The following is a 17,526-nucleotide window of genomic DNA, read 5'->3' as shown; positions in this document are numbered from 1 at the left end:
AAGAGAGAGAAAGATATATTGAGATATATTGTCATTAATTTTCCTAATACCAGAGACAGAAAGAGGATGAGACAGACTAAGAGACATAGGAGGAAAAAAGTCCTATCCACTGGAATAGAAAACAGAATGACATCTGGATTTCCAGCAGCAAATTCTGAGGGGAAAATAATAATTTCCAGACAAGTACTTAATGCCTAATGAAACCAATCAAGCTGAGAGTGATCCAAAGACATTTCAGACATCCAGAATCTTTACAAGGTCACTTTCCAGGTATTCCTTCCAGCCCAGAGCTCTGAAAGATGCAAAATATACTATTTTATCTTGCCTCGGTCTTGAAGCATCTTTTGGTAATACAGTAATTAGCAGCCAAGCCAGTGAGCCCTCTGGTGGGTCACATTCTGGGTGGTCCCTGTCTGAGAGCTCTGTACATCCCATGGGCCTTTTTGGTTGTCGAAACTAAGATTTTCCAATCTCACGTGATGACATCATACAGGCAGGTCTGAGAGGACCGCGTATACTAGCTGGTTCCGATTCGAGGCTGCAGCCAGCTGTGTTGATTTCAGCAAGGTTCGCTGTGTCTAGGGAGTTGTCCATGGTGTCTACTCACTGAGCGAAGGCTGACTGAGGGCAAAGGGAACGGCATGATTGGTTATCTTCCCTAATTCTGTAGTCTAGAGCAGTACGGGAAATGCACATAGCAAATGGCCAAGAAGACCACCCTAACTCACAATGAAATCAATGTATGTAATTTGGTACGGCTATATAGAAGTGTACAGAAGAATGAAAGACTGAATTCTGACCTTACCCTATGGAGGACTAAGCTGTACTTTATAGAAGCCAACTTAAGTAGGATCTGCAGAAGATAATAAATCCTAGAATAAGTTCCCTGAAATGCCACTGTTATAATTCCGCTACCTTTTTAAAACTCAGAGTCCGGTGTTAAAAATGCAAATTACATTTAGGTCATTTGTACCTCAGTGTGAGGGCCCTTTACAGACAGAGAGAGGATAGAGCACAGAGCTCGGTGCAAACGGGCAGAAGTGGGCATGCAGACGAGAACTGTGTGAGGCAGAAATGGGCTTCATTTCTGTAGCAGTGAGGGTGCAGGTCCATGGACCTCCAAAGTATTAAGCTCCCTGCACATGCTGGGGGGAGGGGGGGACATCCAGGGATCCAAAGCAGCAGTGAATTCTCATCATGAAAATCAATTGGTAGGAAAAACTTTGTTGAGAGGAGGAATAGTGACAGGCAGGTGAGCCAGGATTTGTGTGGCTGCCAAATGCTTATTAAACATGTTGTCCTAACTCCCAGGTTGTGTATCAACCAGCTGGGGATTAATTTAGATTTGTGTAGAATCCAAGCTTCCCTATCGGTCCTGACTTGCTGAAGAAAGAGCTTTAGAGCCAGCCCAGGCTCTTGGACTTAATAAAGCATTTCAGAGGGGATCAGAGGTTCTGGGGTGATCAGGGTATAAATTCCTAATTCCTGTATACACATTTGATCATTTATTCAGTCCCACGATTCATCACCACCAGGCAGGCTGTGTGAAACGTTTCCCCTGACCTCCTGCACAGCCGCACCAGGAGCGCATTCAGATCGGCCTCTCAGAAATTGTCTGAATGTCGCATTTGAGTGTGCATTTATACAGAGGCTGCTAAACCCCGGATATCACGGGAGCTTGGATAAATTTACCCTTAGGTGTTCTCATTCATATTATTCAAATTTAAAACTGCATTTAGTTTATTAATACCAAAATGGTTAGCTGGGAAAGAATAAAGCCCCATAGGAGCTGCTGTCTTTGTCATTTTAGCAGAGTCAATAGGAGACATATTGGAAATGTCAAGAGATCAATTCATTGTGAAGAGTTTCCTACCAAGGTGCAGCGAATTATTTGGAAGTCCTGGCATCCGAAGCAGCTAGGGCCCCCGTTTTTCCAGTCATGTACGAGTACTAACGGAGGCATCAGCTGGGTGCTCGTCCTCACTGTCTGAACATCTCAATCACAGCAAAATATAAAGACCTTTCTGAGTCAAATACAGCATGAGAAAAAAATGGCTTAACATATAAGGGGAGAAGAGTGCATCTCCTGTAGAGTCCTACCTAGTTCTTGGGCGTTTAAGGAGGCGTGTTTGAAAGATTGGGGTTTTGCTTTATTTTATCACCGGTGAGAGTGAACTTTATTGCTCTGCTTCTTGACTTTTGTACTAAGACCCATAGTCCTCATTTCTGCATTGACCCTACAGAATTTACTCCTTTCGATTTTATCCTGTGTTTTCCCATATGCTGCCTGGCAATGCTGCTGATTTGTTTCTGTCAGTATTTCGTGCCCTTTTAGTTCTGTATTAACTTGTTCTGTGCACCCCCACTCCCTCTCTCCTCCATTCGGAGGACTCTTAGAGCGTGTCACCAGCACTCAACGCGTTTGTTGACGGACATCATTGACACCCACATCTCACATGGATGACTGTTCTATTTGAGCTAAGGAAAATTATTGTGGAATTCAACGCTAAATCTAGCTATTGTTTAGGTAACTCTACATTTTACGATTGATTATATATTCCACGTAAAGAAAGCTGACATCTGTAAACAGGGAAAGCAAACAGTACCAATGACTTTCATTCTGATGAAATGATGAAATGCCTCACGTACATCTCAGTTTTGTGAAAGAAAGTGACCGTAGTGTAGTCTTACTATTTATTGTAGGGCTGAGCCTGACTCAGAGTTACCAAATCCCATTCTAGTCCCAATGCCCTCGCTGTCCCATTGCTCCTATGAGCAAATCACTCTGATTCTGGACTTTTCCCCTTCATAAATTTGTCAGAGAAGGGCATGATTAGATTTTTGGATAGGGTTGTATGGATGAAATAATTCTGAAATATCAGCGCCTCGTTTCTTTATATTCCAAGTAGTGTAATCATTGTAGAATACTTTCAAAGAAATGGTCGATTAAAACTTGAAACAAAAATCCTTGATAAAGAAAAATGGCACAACTCCCATTCATAAACGTAAATATAGATCGCTCCTACTATAAGAATTCTTAGTGCTACCAACTGTTGTTTTTGGATATTTTTATGAAGACTCAAAGATTTCTTCCCTTTTTCGTGTAAAGGTAGTAGTGACACTGTGTTTCCACACACCCTTCACTCTCCTCGCCCTCCCGCCTTTCTCACTCTGCCTTCTCTCTGCGGCTCCTCCCCCCGACCCCTGCTCACACAAGTTGCAACTGCTGTGAACGTCCACCTGTCTTAGGAAAAGAAGTTGTTTTTAGGGAAAAGGGGATGATGGGTTTGACTCCACTGTGCCTTCCAAATAAAAGCCTAAACATTTAGTTTATGATTTCAAAACCTCATCCTACCCTTCTCCATCCCCTTCATGCTCGCTTTCTTCCCTCCTGTAATGCTACCAAATGGCTGGACACGTGCTGACACAGATCGTAAATTTCTGGATTACTACGGGCTTTTGTTTGCTTTGCAGTCTTTGTTTTCTGCTTCTTTAATTCCTTATTTCTATCGCTCTTGACAAAACATGGCGTTCTGTTCAACAGTGTGTGTCCAAGAACACGCAGGAGATTGTTCGTGGCCAGTGAGAAGCAGCCCGTAAGAGCTGCTGAATTAGGGTGAATTGCTGGGCCACATTTTTAGGTCTGGGAATCAAACTTACGTGTCATGGACCTGGACAAGATTAAGTCTCTAGCATTAGTGTTTCTAGAAAGAGTCTTTATGTGTGACTAGAAGGGAAGAGTCATTCTGTCTGACCAATAAATGCTGGAACTCATGAAAGACAAATGGCTAGAAACCAGTCGCCAGCTACGGCAGACACTCCGAGGCATGAGTGTTGTCTGTGATGCTCAGTGACTGAGTGTCTGAGGTCTTCGACAGGCAGGAGACACCTTTAAAGCCTGTGGAGAGTCTACAGAACATAAAAAGGGTGCTTCAGAATTTAGTTAGGTTTTTATCACATGATCTCCCTGATATGAGGAAGTGGAGATGCAACATGGGGGGTTTGGGGGGTAGGAGAAGAATAAATGAAACAAGATGAGATCGGGAGGGAGACAAACCATAAGTGACTCTTAATCTCACAAAACAAACTAAGGGTTGCTGGGGGTCGGGGGGTCGGGAGAGGGGGGTGGGGTTATGGACATTGGGGAGGGTATGTGCTATGGTGAGTGTTGTGAAGTGTGTAAACCTGGCGATTCACAGACCTGTACCCCTGGGGATAAAAATACATTATATGTTTATAAAAAAAAATAATAAAAAATTAAAAAAAAAAGAATTTAGATAGGTTTTAAAAACAGAAAGGTTAAATATTACATGTTCAAATAAATATTTCATTATTCGGTTTCCTTCATTCTTTGTTTAGGGAAAAAATCAAACTTGAAAAAAAATTTAACTGGCCCTGCTTATTTTTGTTGTTGTTATAATAACACGAAGGTATCTTTCTTGAGAAGCACTTCCTAGCATCTTGGAGCCCTGTGAAGGCCACATCTACTCGAAGAAATAGGAGTGTTAACTTGAGCCTTATCATTGATAAGATTCTTGAGTCTTTAAATTTTCTGTTCATTCATTCTCATCGGCCCTGTCTATTTGATTCACACTGTCTGTATTTTCTCCTTAGATTATTAAAACGGGAAGAAAGTTTCACATTCATCCCTCGGTCCCGTGAAGAGCTTCCAGATAACTTTCCAAAGGAAATCCCTGGGATCTGCTATTTCCTGGAGGTAAGGACTGGTCCTAAGCAGCCAAAGCCTTCTCTTTCCTCCTCGAGGATAAAAAAAGTTTCCTACAACATTGGCACCATGTTCCTCCGGGAGACAAGCCTCTGAGACCCACTGCAGATCAAAGACTCCTCCAAAAAGCACAAGCCCAGAACATGGGTCATGACGGGAGAGTAGAACGAGATGGTTTCTCTTCCACTACTTGCCTGAGCGGAATTTCTGTGTTGTATTAGGCAATAATCCTAGAAAAAGGTGGATAATGACTGTCAGTTAAAAAAAAAAAAAATGGAAGGGGGTAATGAGATGTGTCCATCCATGTGAGTGTTTTTGGTCATATATATATATATATATATACACACACACATATATATCTATATTTTAAGTAGGGGCCCCTTTCAAAACTAATAGATTCTGTGTTTCTTGTTTGTCACGCATACAGGTATCTTTCCCCATTTATCTGGATCACTTTTGAGAGCCAGTTTTGAGGATATAGTCCTCCGTTTAGTGAGTTGGTATGTGAGGACTATTTTCTAATTTTGTTTTTCTGAACAGACATTTCATACATATCATCGCAGTGTGGTCGTCTTCCCAGCAGGAAGAACTCTAACTCAGCAAAATATTTTAGGGATATTACCTATTTTTCTACATCTCTCTTCTCCTAGATAATTACATTTCACACATTACTCCATTTTCTGAATCTGCTACTGTGTAGTGTGTCTTATGTAACTGTAACCTACTAATCAAATAGAGTTTCACTCATTTAGACAGATTAGTGCTCGGACTGAGCATACATATAACCAGGGACTTCAGATGCTGAGAAAGCACTGTCTGTCTGCTTAGTAAATATATCTTTTAGATTTAATTAATGTAGCATGGAATCCAGAGGAAATAGCATTTCCCAATAAGAGATTCATCTGTAACTAGGATTACAGCAAAGTCTTGTTGCCATCTTCTAACAAATGTCAGATAAAACAAAATGCTTTGCTGCACTGGACCCTTTTCAATGTAGCACTTGCAAAATAGGTACCTTGTACAATGTCCTCAGCTATATTCTAATAAACAGCGTCCCCATTCCATGACTCGTTACTCTTCTCCCCACCTCTGCCCACTCCGCCCGCCGGATGCCTCCTAAGGGCTACCTGCCACTCTGGGAGAAAATTGCCAGATGCTGGCATAAGGGAGAAAGAGGTTGTAGGCTGTTTGCCAAGAACGTTATTTCTTCTTGCAAAATAAGGGGTGGGGGGGAACCCTGTGTTTTATGGCTTCGAGATTAAAAAAATAATAGTAATTCTTTTCTCCTGCAGTTTGATTGATGTGGCTCTTAAATTCATGAATCACCTTCAGACCTACTGAAGTAGGTCTGTGTCCCCCAGGCCCCATCATCGCCATAGTGACAGACAGGCTTCCATCCCGTGCGGTCCTAAAATGACGATCTGTTCCCGCTAATTAGCACTGCATGAAAATATTATCGCAGGCTCCCCCTGAAATCAGGAGCACAGTACATCCAGAGTTTTCCTATTTTGGATCTAATATAAAACCCAAGTTTCTGCTGAGGTTAATGAACTGGAAATCGATGTGTTTCCCTGAAACCTTGGAATGGCCATTTTCCTCCAAACGGTGTACTCATTGAGAGCTTGTGTCTGCTGAACGTGACTGAGCGACTTCTCTGCGCAGGCACGGGGGCTGTGTTAGGATTCATTCATGCCGCAACTCAGCTACGAAGTGTATTAATAGTGTCCAGTGTAGCCTGGGAGGCTGACTAGTGCTTTTAAGTTCTCTAAGTGTGTAGCTAGAAAACATTTATAGATACCCAAAGTATTTGTTATAATGGTGATCTCTTCTATAATTGCTGAACAGTTTTCACCCCAAGGCTCATGAGGATGCTAGTGCCGCACATAGCGTGGAGATGCGATCTAGAACCTGAGCTTTCTGAAGCCTTGCTTGCCTCCCTCCTCCTTGGGTCTAGGTTTCTGTTTTTAACAACATGGGGGGCCAGAAGGCCAGTGTGTTTATTTGAGGGGAGTTTTATAGACTGGGGGCAGGGTGCTCTTATGGGGGTAGTTACAAAAGAATTTCTTCAGGGGACTGGGAAATTAACCCACTTCCTTCTCAGGGAAGAAGGGGGAGGTCCCCAGTTACTGTGAACGGAACAGGCTGGGCACACCTCAGTCCTCATGCTGAAGACAGACGACACTTCAGCTGTGTGCTCTGTTACAGCCCAGGAACATGGGGAGAAAACCAAGCTTCACTGAAGTAATTTATAACTATTCTGCTTAGGAATTTAGAGCTTATTATGATAAACTAAATCAGTCAATGTTTTGGTGGTAAGCAATGTGTTTCACAACTGTAACACTGCAAGGGACTTCCAGTAATCATCCGACCTATTTCTCTGCTTTTCGTGAGGATTTGTCTAAGCAACTATTCTAGATATATGATCTTTCTCTCTATACTTAAGAATATCTGTGGGAAGCATATTTTTAAAACATCGCTGGAAACCCACTTCATTACCCAGTCATTTGTAATAGGGCGCAAGACATGAATTGTATATACATTCAATTTGTCGAAAAAATAAACTCTTTTAGTTTATATGGCTCTACTTAGACAAGAAGTAGCCATTTATATTGTCACAAATGTCACCATGAAAAATACACCAGAGATCTATTATATATCATAGGCTGTAGACTACACTTTTCAAACAATGTAATCTAAATATATCTTCGAAGCTATAGTCTGAGGCAACAGTCTAGTCTGTTGCCATTTTGCCGAACTACTACTGTTGATTATTAGTTACACTGTTGCTATGTGATTGCAAGTTACGCAGACAATGGCTTTTCGTGCTAGCTGCGCTGGTAGAAGTTAGAAAGCTGTGAAAAACTATTACATTATTTGTCCTACGTAATACAGACTACATATCCTCCATTTAGGAATTGTCACTGCAACATTGGGTCAGAGTATTTCATCTGACTAATATCTGTACAGTATTCTTACCTAAAAATTATCACAGACATCATACATTTTAGTGTGGCAGATTAAAAAGGATGTAAATGGCTGTCCTATTAGAAATCAAGTGGTATTAAATTAGGGAAATGGCTTTAACCCACTCTGAAAGGGTTACATTAAAATATAATTCAGCACTTACAGCTCCTCTGTTTAGTATTTTTTGAGGCAACTAATCTGAAGTCACTTTATGACGTGGCATCGGTATGAGAGATTCACACCGGCATCAGAGTTATTTTGATAGAAACAAAGTCATTTGGAAATAAGTCAGTTACCCAGCAAAGTCACACACCGCCATGTGTACCTCCAGATAGCATACAGTATGCACCTTGGGGACCTTAATAAATAAATCACATTAGCCATAATGAAAAGAATACTTCTCAATGCCTGTAGAACACGTGTCTTTGGGGAAGAAGATAAAGCTTCTATGTAACAGGTGACCAAACTGTCTAAAACCTGCCCCGATACGCATGCCTTCTACTTTAAATTATTTTGGATTTCCCTTTTAATATATGGCCCTGTGGAGTCCATGAGCCATGCCCTACATGGCTCTGATTCAGTGCTTCAGAGGGGAATTTCACAGCCCCGCGCTCGGTTCTCTTGCCCAGGGGTAACAGTTCTCAAGAGACACGGCGTTCTGTTGTTCAGGTGCAAAGTGCACTTCTCCAGGACACACAGAGCAAAGCAAGGCAACAACTTAGACAAAACCTCATTCACAAGTGCAGCCAGGCTTTCAGTTTTGCCAAACGCACCAAAGATTTCCAGCAATAAACCCAAATTAAGTTGACTGATACATACAAAGGGCAAAGCCACAGGGTTTGGAAAACCACCAAGCTCTGTGTTTTGTACAGAAATATTGCTCCCAATTGAAATCACGTATTTGAGTTGTGAGATATCAAGAAGGATCTCAAGATCGAGACTGTCATTAAATGCATTCACTGAAGGCCCCCGCACATCCTGCTTGCTGAGGGCAGGTGTCACGGATCATTAGGGCAGAGAATAAAACTTGTACCCCGAGCTTTGCGTCTTCTCACGCGTTTTGAGCACTACTGAGCTCTTGCCCAGCCCGTCTGCTCCACGCCGTCAATGGAAACCCTCTCTCTCAAACCTCTCCAGCAAACGCTAGCCTCTCCACACCTCGCAAGTGAACTAACCGTTCCCAGCTGTGCTGGGGCCTGTTGCCATCCGCAGCTTTTCCCTGTGCTTTTCCCTCCGACTTTTCCCTCCCTTTTCCGTCCGACTCCAAGCACTTGGTGTAACTTTACCAAAAATTCATTCAAAAGGAATTACATTTGACCCTGAAGAGGCTTTGGGCGACAACAGAGACCTTTTAGCCAACAATATCCAGAAACCCAAGTCCAAGAACCAAGAACCAATCAGTTGCAACCTAGGTATTATTAGGTTAGAGATCCTCAGCTACAAAAATCGTGTAATTTCTGTAAGCATCTCCTACCAAATACAGTGGGAAAAACATGGTGCATGAGACACTGAGTAAGGAGAATTTAACCTATGACCTCCTGCACGACAGCCCCTTATGGGCCGCTCTCGGATGCATGCACTCCACTCACAAGCAGCCGATTTCCTGTCTGCACAAACGGTGCTGCCGTGACTGAACTAGCTCTACTGTTTCATGGGTACTCTGGCCCCAGCACTGGACTCAGTCTGAGGCCCCCCGAGTTGGTGAAGTACAGACCCTGATACTATACGCAGATGAACAGGAATCTGGTCAGAATATACCAAGATAGTGGGCAAAATTCCTTCCTCACACTTGAAACCTAACTCTTGTCTTGCCGCTCTTCTGTTTCCTTCCTCTGTTCCTTTTTTCCTTTCATTAATAAAAATAAAAAAAAAAAAGCCAGTGATAGTCAATCTCATGCTGTAAAATAGCTCATTTTATAAAGTAATGAATCCTCGTTGTGGGGGGAGGTCAGGATGTGCACGCGTGTGCTATATGTAGATATTAAGTGATTAAAAGGAGGGACATCTTGGAAGGACCTGGAATGTCAGGAAGTAAAGTTTGCATTTTTATTTCCAATACGTCGTGACCGGAACACGACTTCAGTTGAGGGCTTCACTGCATTCCTCTCCTTAGTAAGAAATGCTCCCGTCCAACGGTTCAGCTCATCAGCGTGGCCGGATCCGGCTGCCTGTGGACGAGGCACCCAGGAAGCCTTCCGAAATACAAACTGCTGAGCTCCACGCCTGCCCAGATCTGGGCTCAGCGGGCGGCAGGTGTGGCCTTGGCACTGTATTTAGAAAACCACTCTAGGTAATGAGAATAGAAAGCCAGATTGGGGCATCGCTGAAGAGTATTCAAATAACCCAATCCCCAGGGATAAATACAAGTTGACTAAGAGAGTCGTGTATTATTTCATCTGTCGTTATTTTGGAAAGCTAAGTGTTTTGGGCTTTGTAGCATTATTTCTTTCACAAGTCTTAATTTTAGCTTTGGTCTTAAATTTATAGTCTGCTTTTGGAGCAGGAGACTTCAAACTTATTAGAAACAGAAGTCAGCACGAATAAGCAGGAGGGAGGAATATTGCTCACTATAGGGCTATCAGGCACAGTGGACCCAGTCCCGTTTTCTGTTACCGCCAGAGCTGTCCGTATCCCACCGTACTTGCTGATCTGCCCCACCAGGCTACGAACTACACACTTTTGGACACAGTCTGATTTCCGAATGATCCGTTTTTATGTTGTCAAGAAATCACCAGCTTAATACTTAGTCTCACTCTGTACTTTTCACATTGAATTTCACACTCATCTAAAAATGATTTCCTAGCAATACTTTAAAACAACCTTTCAAGCAATAATTTAAGCCATGGTATGAGGCTGTATGAAACCTGTACTTCTGTGCACTTCGTGGAACCTTTAGGGAAATAGAGGCATATTTTATACAAGCAATAATAGAGCGGGTGTGGACTTCCAAAAGATATTCGCAACTCGAGCAAAATGAGCAGCAGCAAGCGAAAACTTGGATAAAAGTTACCTGCGCAAACGACATGGGTCATGCATCTCAGAAGCTACTCATTTGGACACTGCTGTGAAGTCACAGACTCCCACCACGCTCTTTCTGTTGTATAATTTGAAAAATACCTATCATAATATGATTTCTATTCCTCTGTGAAGAGATCTGTGTATGTAATGTTGCCCAGGCTTTGGGATCTTTGTAGAATTTAACAGTGAGGAGTAGTTAAGGATGGATCCATGAGTGAAGGTACAGCATAGGTCGGATGAGGTGACTGAGAATGTAGCTTTGCAGAAATATGGATGGATCTTGGGACAAGTTAATTCAACTCTTGGTAAGGTCTTAGAAGATGAAAGAGTAAAGATAAAAAGTGCTCATTGCTACTGTTTTCTATGATGGCAAATACTTGGGAAATAGAATAGTATTTTGGCTCCTGAATATGATTGGTTGGATGTCATCTGAGGTATAATTAATGCACATCTGAAAATGATTCTGTAGCCATATTGAAAATAATCTGCCCTTCTCAACTCTTTCGATGAAAGTACTAAAGTTTCTACATTTCAAAACGAGTAATTCACATTTTTAGTCTCAAAATGTAATTTTAAACATATGTGGAATAGTCCCTAATAATCAGTCCTCTAATAGTCAAATTCCTCCCCTATCATTTAGCATAACGTACTAGGATGACAGCTCAAGGCAGGTGGTAAACTCACGTTCTGGTGAGGAACTTCTAAACACCAGGTTGTTATTTAGCAAAGTCATATAAACTTAGGACCCCCCATTCCTAAACCTCTGAATCGGCTTACCACCCCTATTACTGCCTCCCCTCACCGGAAAAACTCTCTTCTAGTCGTGAATCTGAATACAGTTGCATTTGTATTTGCTGCTACATTACCTTCTTGTTAACCACTGCAAAACTTAAGGTAGCATCCTTTTGCTCGCACTTTAGAAAATCCCCCTGTAAAAATCCAACAGGATCGTTGATTCCCCGAGAGAAAGTTTTTTTTGATAATTATCTTTTTTGCATATCATTGGAGGCTTAATTCTCAATAAACATACTTTTCATTGTTAATAAACAGAAAATACTTAATTTGAACCTATTATAGTGACTCTTTTGATGCACAATTTAAACATAAAGGAATCAGTTAATATTCAGCCTTCTTCTGTGGCCTTTTCACTATCTGGAGATAAGGAGAGGATTCTCCTAAATATATTTTTACTGTGGTCTATTAAATGTAATTAAATATGAGGACCATAATGCATTAATTGGGGTAATACCAGAAATGTACAAAATTGCTTTACATCACCCCGCTTTTTAAAGACGAGCCTCCTCTTTTTCTACCTAGCAGATGCACATCAGACCCGGGACCAGGGACAGATGGAGATGGTGGGGATGGGCAAGAGCTTTAGCAGAGACGGAGCAAAAAGATTTTTTTTCTGCAGGAAGGTATAGATGCTCTTAAAGGAGAGGCAGTTTCCACAGTGGACTTAAGGAAAGCCAGATGACTTATTTGACCACTGGTCCTTCTTATGTTAAAGAGACAAGAGGAAACTAAACTCCTTCACAAGCCATTTTCAGTTTCCTTGGGAGGTAGCGTCAAGTCCGTCAGCAGCGGTGGAGATCAGGGTTAGACCTCAAGGAGCTACAAATAGAAACTCTCGAAGGTGGCCGAGAGAACCAGCCTCGGTTACCGCGGTGAAGGTCAATGGAGGTGCCAGGACGTCTGGCCTGCAGGAACAAAGGAGGCCAAACAGCAGCTCTGCCGTGTGTCGCAGAAGAGTGTGCTAAGATTAGCTCTGAGAACCGACTACCAGCGTGCAAGTGCATATTCAAACATTTCCCCCCATTTTAACGCGCCCGGCCAAGCTAACGCTCAGTGAGAATACGGTTTGATCTCACGCACCCTTTCTCTGAGTGTGTTCTGACATTCTAGAAATGATATCTTTCCCTCATTGGGAAATTTCATCCTAAAGAATGGAAAATACCCTGTGTTCTAAAATCAGTAAAATCATTTTCGGAGCTAGACTCTATTCCATAGTCTTCACATCATCCTCAAGGGGGGCTTGGGCTGCTGGCAGGACAAGGGTTGGGCTTTAGATAGAAGCCCTTCTGACCCCAAGCCCACCCAGCTCCTGAGGGCTGGGGCTGGGGAGAGTCACCCAGCATTGATGGTGTTCTGCGGGAGAGAAGGGGTATTCCCTGGCTTGGGAGATGAGAAGTGGTTAGGTGGCCTCTTACCCTCATTGGAAGATGTTTCACTTTTACGTAACGGGTTAATTCAGGCAGAGATTGTATGGAACAGAAAAAAATTTTAAGGGGAGAAACAAATCTGAATCACTTTTAGTTGGAATTATCAGCTAGAAAAAGGATTTAGGACAAAGATTTCTGTCTTGAAAGAGTCAACTTACATCCCAAAGTCACAATGCTAGACCCCTTTGAAGGCTTTCTAAATGTATCCATTTCTTCAGCACTGAGAAAGAAAAATACTTTTTTTGATCGATTAAGTTCCTATCCCCTGGAAATAACGCATAATCATAAAATGCATTTGAATCATCTTTTTCTCTATGTTTTCCATTTGTGGCAGAATAGATACATAGGATGTCACAAAAACAGACTTAATTGTGGCATTAAGCCATGGTGTGCAAATTTGGCAACATTCTTTTACTTAAAATACTAAGCTGTTTTTAATGACATGAGGGATAAGAGTAACAGTCAAATAATACTGGATTAAGACCCATTCACACTGAGATTTTTCATATCCATATTCCTATTATTCTCAGAATAAAATCGAAGTCAGAGCTCATTGATATTCAAGTCATTTGAACAGTAAATATACATATTCTGCATCACCTCTGACTAACAAGAATCTATATACATTCCCGAACTCAACAAAACATCAAATCCTAGAACAACTCTGCTTTTATGGTCTCTCCTTTACGCTCAGTATCGCTAACTTTCAAGGCCAGAAGAGAAACAGCTTTCTTCTGAGGCTCGGGGTGGTGGGATCAAATCTGGATCTATAGTATATTTCTGTAGAGCCCCTTGAAACATTTCTGTTTGCTTGTTTTCATTCAAATCTCCATGAAGTGAAGCAAAATACTAGAGTGGCCAGAGAGTTGATCAACAATGTGAAACCCCCCTTCCAACTTTGATTACCATGTTGAAATGAAAGTCAAAGTGTGCCTTGGTGTCTCAGATGAATTGTTTGAGTCTGTTTTAACTGTGTCATCGGGCGCTCGTAACGTCCATCCCTTTCTTTGTTATGCTACTCGGTGACCTGCGGTAACGGGTACCATCGCCTTTTCTGTTGATCGTTCAAAACACTTCACTCCCTATCTAAAAAGAATTCTCCTGCTAACACGCAGACAGATACCTGACTACAGGACGTGCCCTGTTTCATGAGATCCATGAAATACTTCCGGCGGGCTTCAGCCGGACTGCCGGAGGAAGGACAGCAGCAGGGAAGATGAAGAGAGAGAAAAATCCAGTTTTGCCTACATTACAATTATGTCTCTAGCTAGCCCAACCCCATTAACCCAGAAGAAAGCTTAAAAAAGCGGGGGGGGGGGGGGACTGATTATAGATTTTTAAATAGAGTTTTCACTATTTTTAAATAGAGTTTTAAATAGAGTTTTCACACTTCACTTTCACACTTTCACACTTTACAGAATGTCAAAGTTCATCACGTCAAAACTTTAAGAAGAATCTTTAAAAACATGCTCATCAGAATGAATCTTTTTTAAAGTCTGAGAACTTCTTGCCTTATAGATTCTGCCCCTCCATCCCCGCCCCAGCTCCGTGCGGAGTTTGTCCTCTGCTGGGAAAACGTGGTCCTGTGCCTTCCGTCGGTATTTGCCGTATGTGCTCACTAAACAGCATTACAGTCTTTAGGATAATGAGAACCAGCGAAAGGGTCTGGGTCTCAAGTGTGGCTGTAACTTGAGCATCAGCAGAATTGGCAGCTGTGTCGGAGGAAGGCTCTTGGCACGCACGAAAGGCGCAGCCACTGTCCAGGAAGCTCACCAGGCCCCCGAAGGTGGCCGGCATCCGCTGCTTCTCTTGTTTTCCTCTCCTTCCCCTCCCCGCCTTTCTTCTCGCCTTCCTACCTTCCTTCCTTCTTTTCTTATGAAAGATGTGAAAATCGTGCGTGTTTCACTCTTTGGGCGGGGGCTTCTCTTTCCCGCTTGCATCTCACTGGGCACAGGGCGGCTGCAGGAGGTGAGGGAACGAAGGCGCAACTAGAGATCGTTTGGGCTGGAAATGACCGAGCTCACGGAGACCTTGGCTTGACCTCCCTCAAAACAGGAGATTAAAATACTTCCCTGTTTGTTCTTTTCCACTGAACCCAAACACTTTCTCAAGAAGCATCCTGGTCAACCTTTTGGACAACGTCCTATTTTTGCCCCTACAGAGATCTTCATTTAGCAAAATCCTCTGATTTTCAAATAGTAAATTTTCACTTGGGGACCACACTGCTCATCACTGAAAAAGGAAAGACGCTTCTTCCACTTGTAAGGAGATTGTTTTTTAAAAACGACTTTCCAGTAAGGCCAGTACACCCAGTGCTAGTTGGTTTTACTGGCTCTTTATCAAGAGATGACCATTATACTGTCTTGCTTCCTGTGCACCCCTCTGTAACTCGGCTTGGCATAGCACGGGGTTTGGGGTCCTTCTGAGGGTCTGAAAACATTTGCCATCAATTTTGTGAGTCTACTGTATTGAAAAAGCAATATACAATGTATTCTGTTTCTTAGCTCTCCGCCTTTGAGATCCTAGTGTGCATTCAGATACCTGTTTATAACCACAATTTCTACTTACGCACCAGAATTAACTAATTACCATGCTCTTAAATACAGAAAGACACAGGTTGGATCCTTTACAAGTCCCAATTCAAAGCCTTTTTTTTTTTTTTCAGAGAAAATTCAATCATTTCTAGCAAAGTATTTTATTCTTAAGGGGAAAGAAATGAATTATCTTATTTAAAAGAATGAAAATGAGGAAGATATGCTTTTTCATTTTAGGTGTCCTCAACACTAGAATAATTTGAGCAAGTATTGAATAAGATTTAAAGAATCTTTAATCCCTCAACTGAAAATATTTTCATTTTTTGTTAGTGTATTAATAATATAGTCAAGCTCTTTATCAAGTAGTCTCTGTGATTTAAGTTTGTGTTCATTAAGAGAAAATTGTAAGAAATAATACAGCTTTTGTACTTTTGTATTTTTCTGGAAAGATAAGCTTCTGTGAGTCAAATATCTTTGAATTTTGGTTCTCACTTCTCATTTAGACTTTTTTTTTAAAATACATCTCAAGGGTCTTCTACTCTAACAGATTGGGTAGTCAGTACAGGGAAGGGATATGACAACTTCAGAAAAATTAAAAACTTGAAAAGGGTAAATTTCAATGTCAGTTGACATTTATTTATTTCACACTAACTTATTGTGAAATTGTGAAGAAAGAGGCAGCTACCATATAAATTGACACTTACAAAAATACAAAGTACTTTCTTCCTGTGATCTCCAGTGTTAAAGAAAGGCTGTGTCTTGAGATAATACACAATATTAATACTTATTTGCCTTCAATGCCTTTACCGTTTTTATTTCTTGATGGAAATATGTTAAATAATCAGCATAGAAATAGAATAAATGTGGTTAAGGAAAACAGGAGAAATTAAGATCAAGTGTGAACAGCCATGACCCACAGTCCTATTTTCTCCATTTTGTTCTTCCTGCCGAATTGGCATCTAAGGCCCAGGTTGGCAAAGTTTACAAGCTACTAATTACTGTCTCCTTTAAGAATTTGGAGATAAGGATGAATTATTCCAACTACGTGGATATTAATTCAGCCATCCTGGCAGGTTTTGACTACCATGAAAATCAGGTTGGGTTCAAATTTGAAAAATGGACCATGGAGAGAAAGACTTTTTGATTTTTCTTAGAGATGAATAAACAGCTCTTCCCTTATTTTAAAAAACAAAAAAATCTTCCTGGGAGTTTGGCCTTGGAAAAACTCTGACATTTTCTAACATCTGCCTGCAACTCCATTATAACTTCGGTAATCAAGTCACAGAACTGTCTCATCATGCTTTTGAAATGTACCGATTAAGTGCATTCCAGAAATAACACATATCATTCTTCATTTCAAAATCAACCTACCTGAATTCTGACTCCTAGACTGTGAGTAGCCATTTTATAAAACCAAAGGGTCTCATTTCCCAAAACTGTACTTTAGATAAAAAATTAAAAAAAAAACACCAAAAAACAAAAATCTTGCCTGTTCATTTCAGTGTATAAGATGAATAGCCAGTGCATTTCCATCAAACATTCTGGCTCTATATGGTCAATGGTAGGCTTCCCGGCTCAATACAAACACATAGTTAGAATGTGCTAGGCCTTCATTTGCTTCTGCTGCATGGGGTAGGTTTTATGTAATGAGATACCTGAACTATGTTATAATCCTTTGGCCAATTCATTTGCTGTAATTTCATGAATCTTTAAATTTTTGGTTTGGCTTGCAGTATAAATACTATTGTACATGTGCTATTTTGCTATCAGAGTATACTTTGTGAGTCATTTCTTTTAAAAACCTAGTTATCACAAACTTGAATTACAAGGTCATTAACAATATCAGGTAAATATACTAATATATCTGTAAGGCATGGTTAAATTGCATATATTTTGAAATGTCAAGCTATTTTTTTTTTAATGATGAATGCATCTCTAAAACCTGTACCATTCATTACAAAGTTTCATTTGTTGTTTCATATTATATTTTAAAATATTTTCCCTTATCTAGCAGTACAGGTTTAGAGGACCTTTTTCTGAATGAAATGATAAAATACGCCTC

The 17,526-nt window shown here is 41.1% G+C and overlaps 1 protein-coding gene across 3 annotated transcripts in view; it reads left to right on the top strand.

Annotated features, from left to right (window-relative positions):
* Window positions 1-17,526, top strand: part of GUCY1A2 (guanylate cyclase 1 soluble subunit alpha 2) — a 315,001-nt gene that overhangs the window by 297,072 nt on the left and 403 nt on the right. Inside the window, exons 8-9 of one of the 3 annotated variants that reach the window (XM_047693758.1) lie at window positions 4,615-4,717; window positions 9,240-17,259. In XM_047693758.1, the coding sequence (XP_047549714.1) occupies window positions 4,615-4,717; window positions 9,240-9,320 (184 nt within the window). In that variant the 3' untranslated portion in view covers window positions 9,321-17,259. Of the gene's footprint in view, window positions 1-4,614; window positions 17,260-17,526 lie in introns of those variants that run through there. The other 2 variants (XM_047693759.1, XM_047693757.1) reach the window with 2 other exon arrangements.

Source organism: Lutra lutra, chromosome 10, assembly GCF_902655055.1.
Source record: "Lutra lutra chromosome 10, mLutLut1.2, whole genome shotgun sequence".
NCBI classification, from domain to species: Eukaryota; Metazoa; Chordata; class Mammalia; order Carnivora; family Mustelidae; genus Lutra; species Lutra lutra.
Note: the sequence above shows the minus strand (reverse complement) of the source record. Positions and strands in the feature narration are given on the sequence as shown.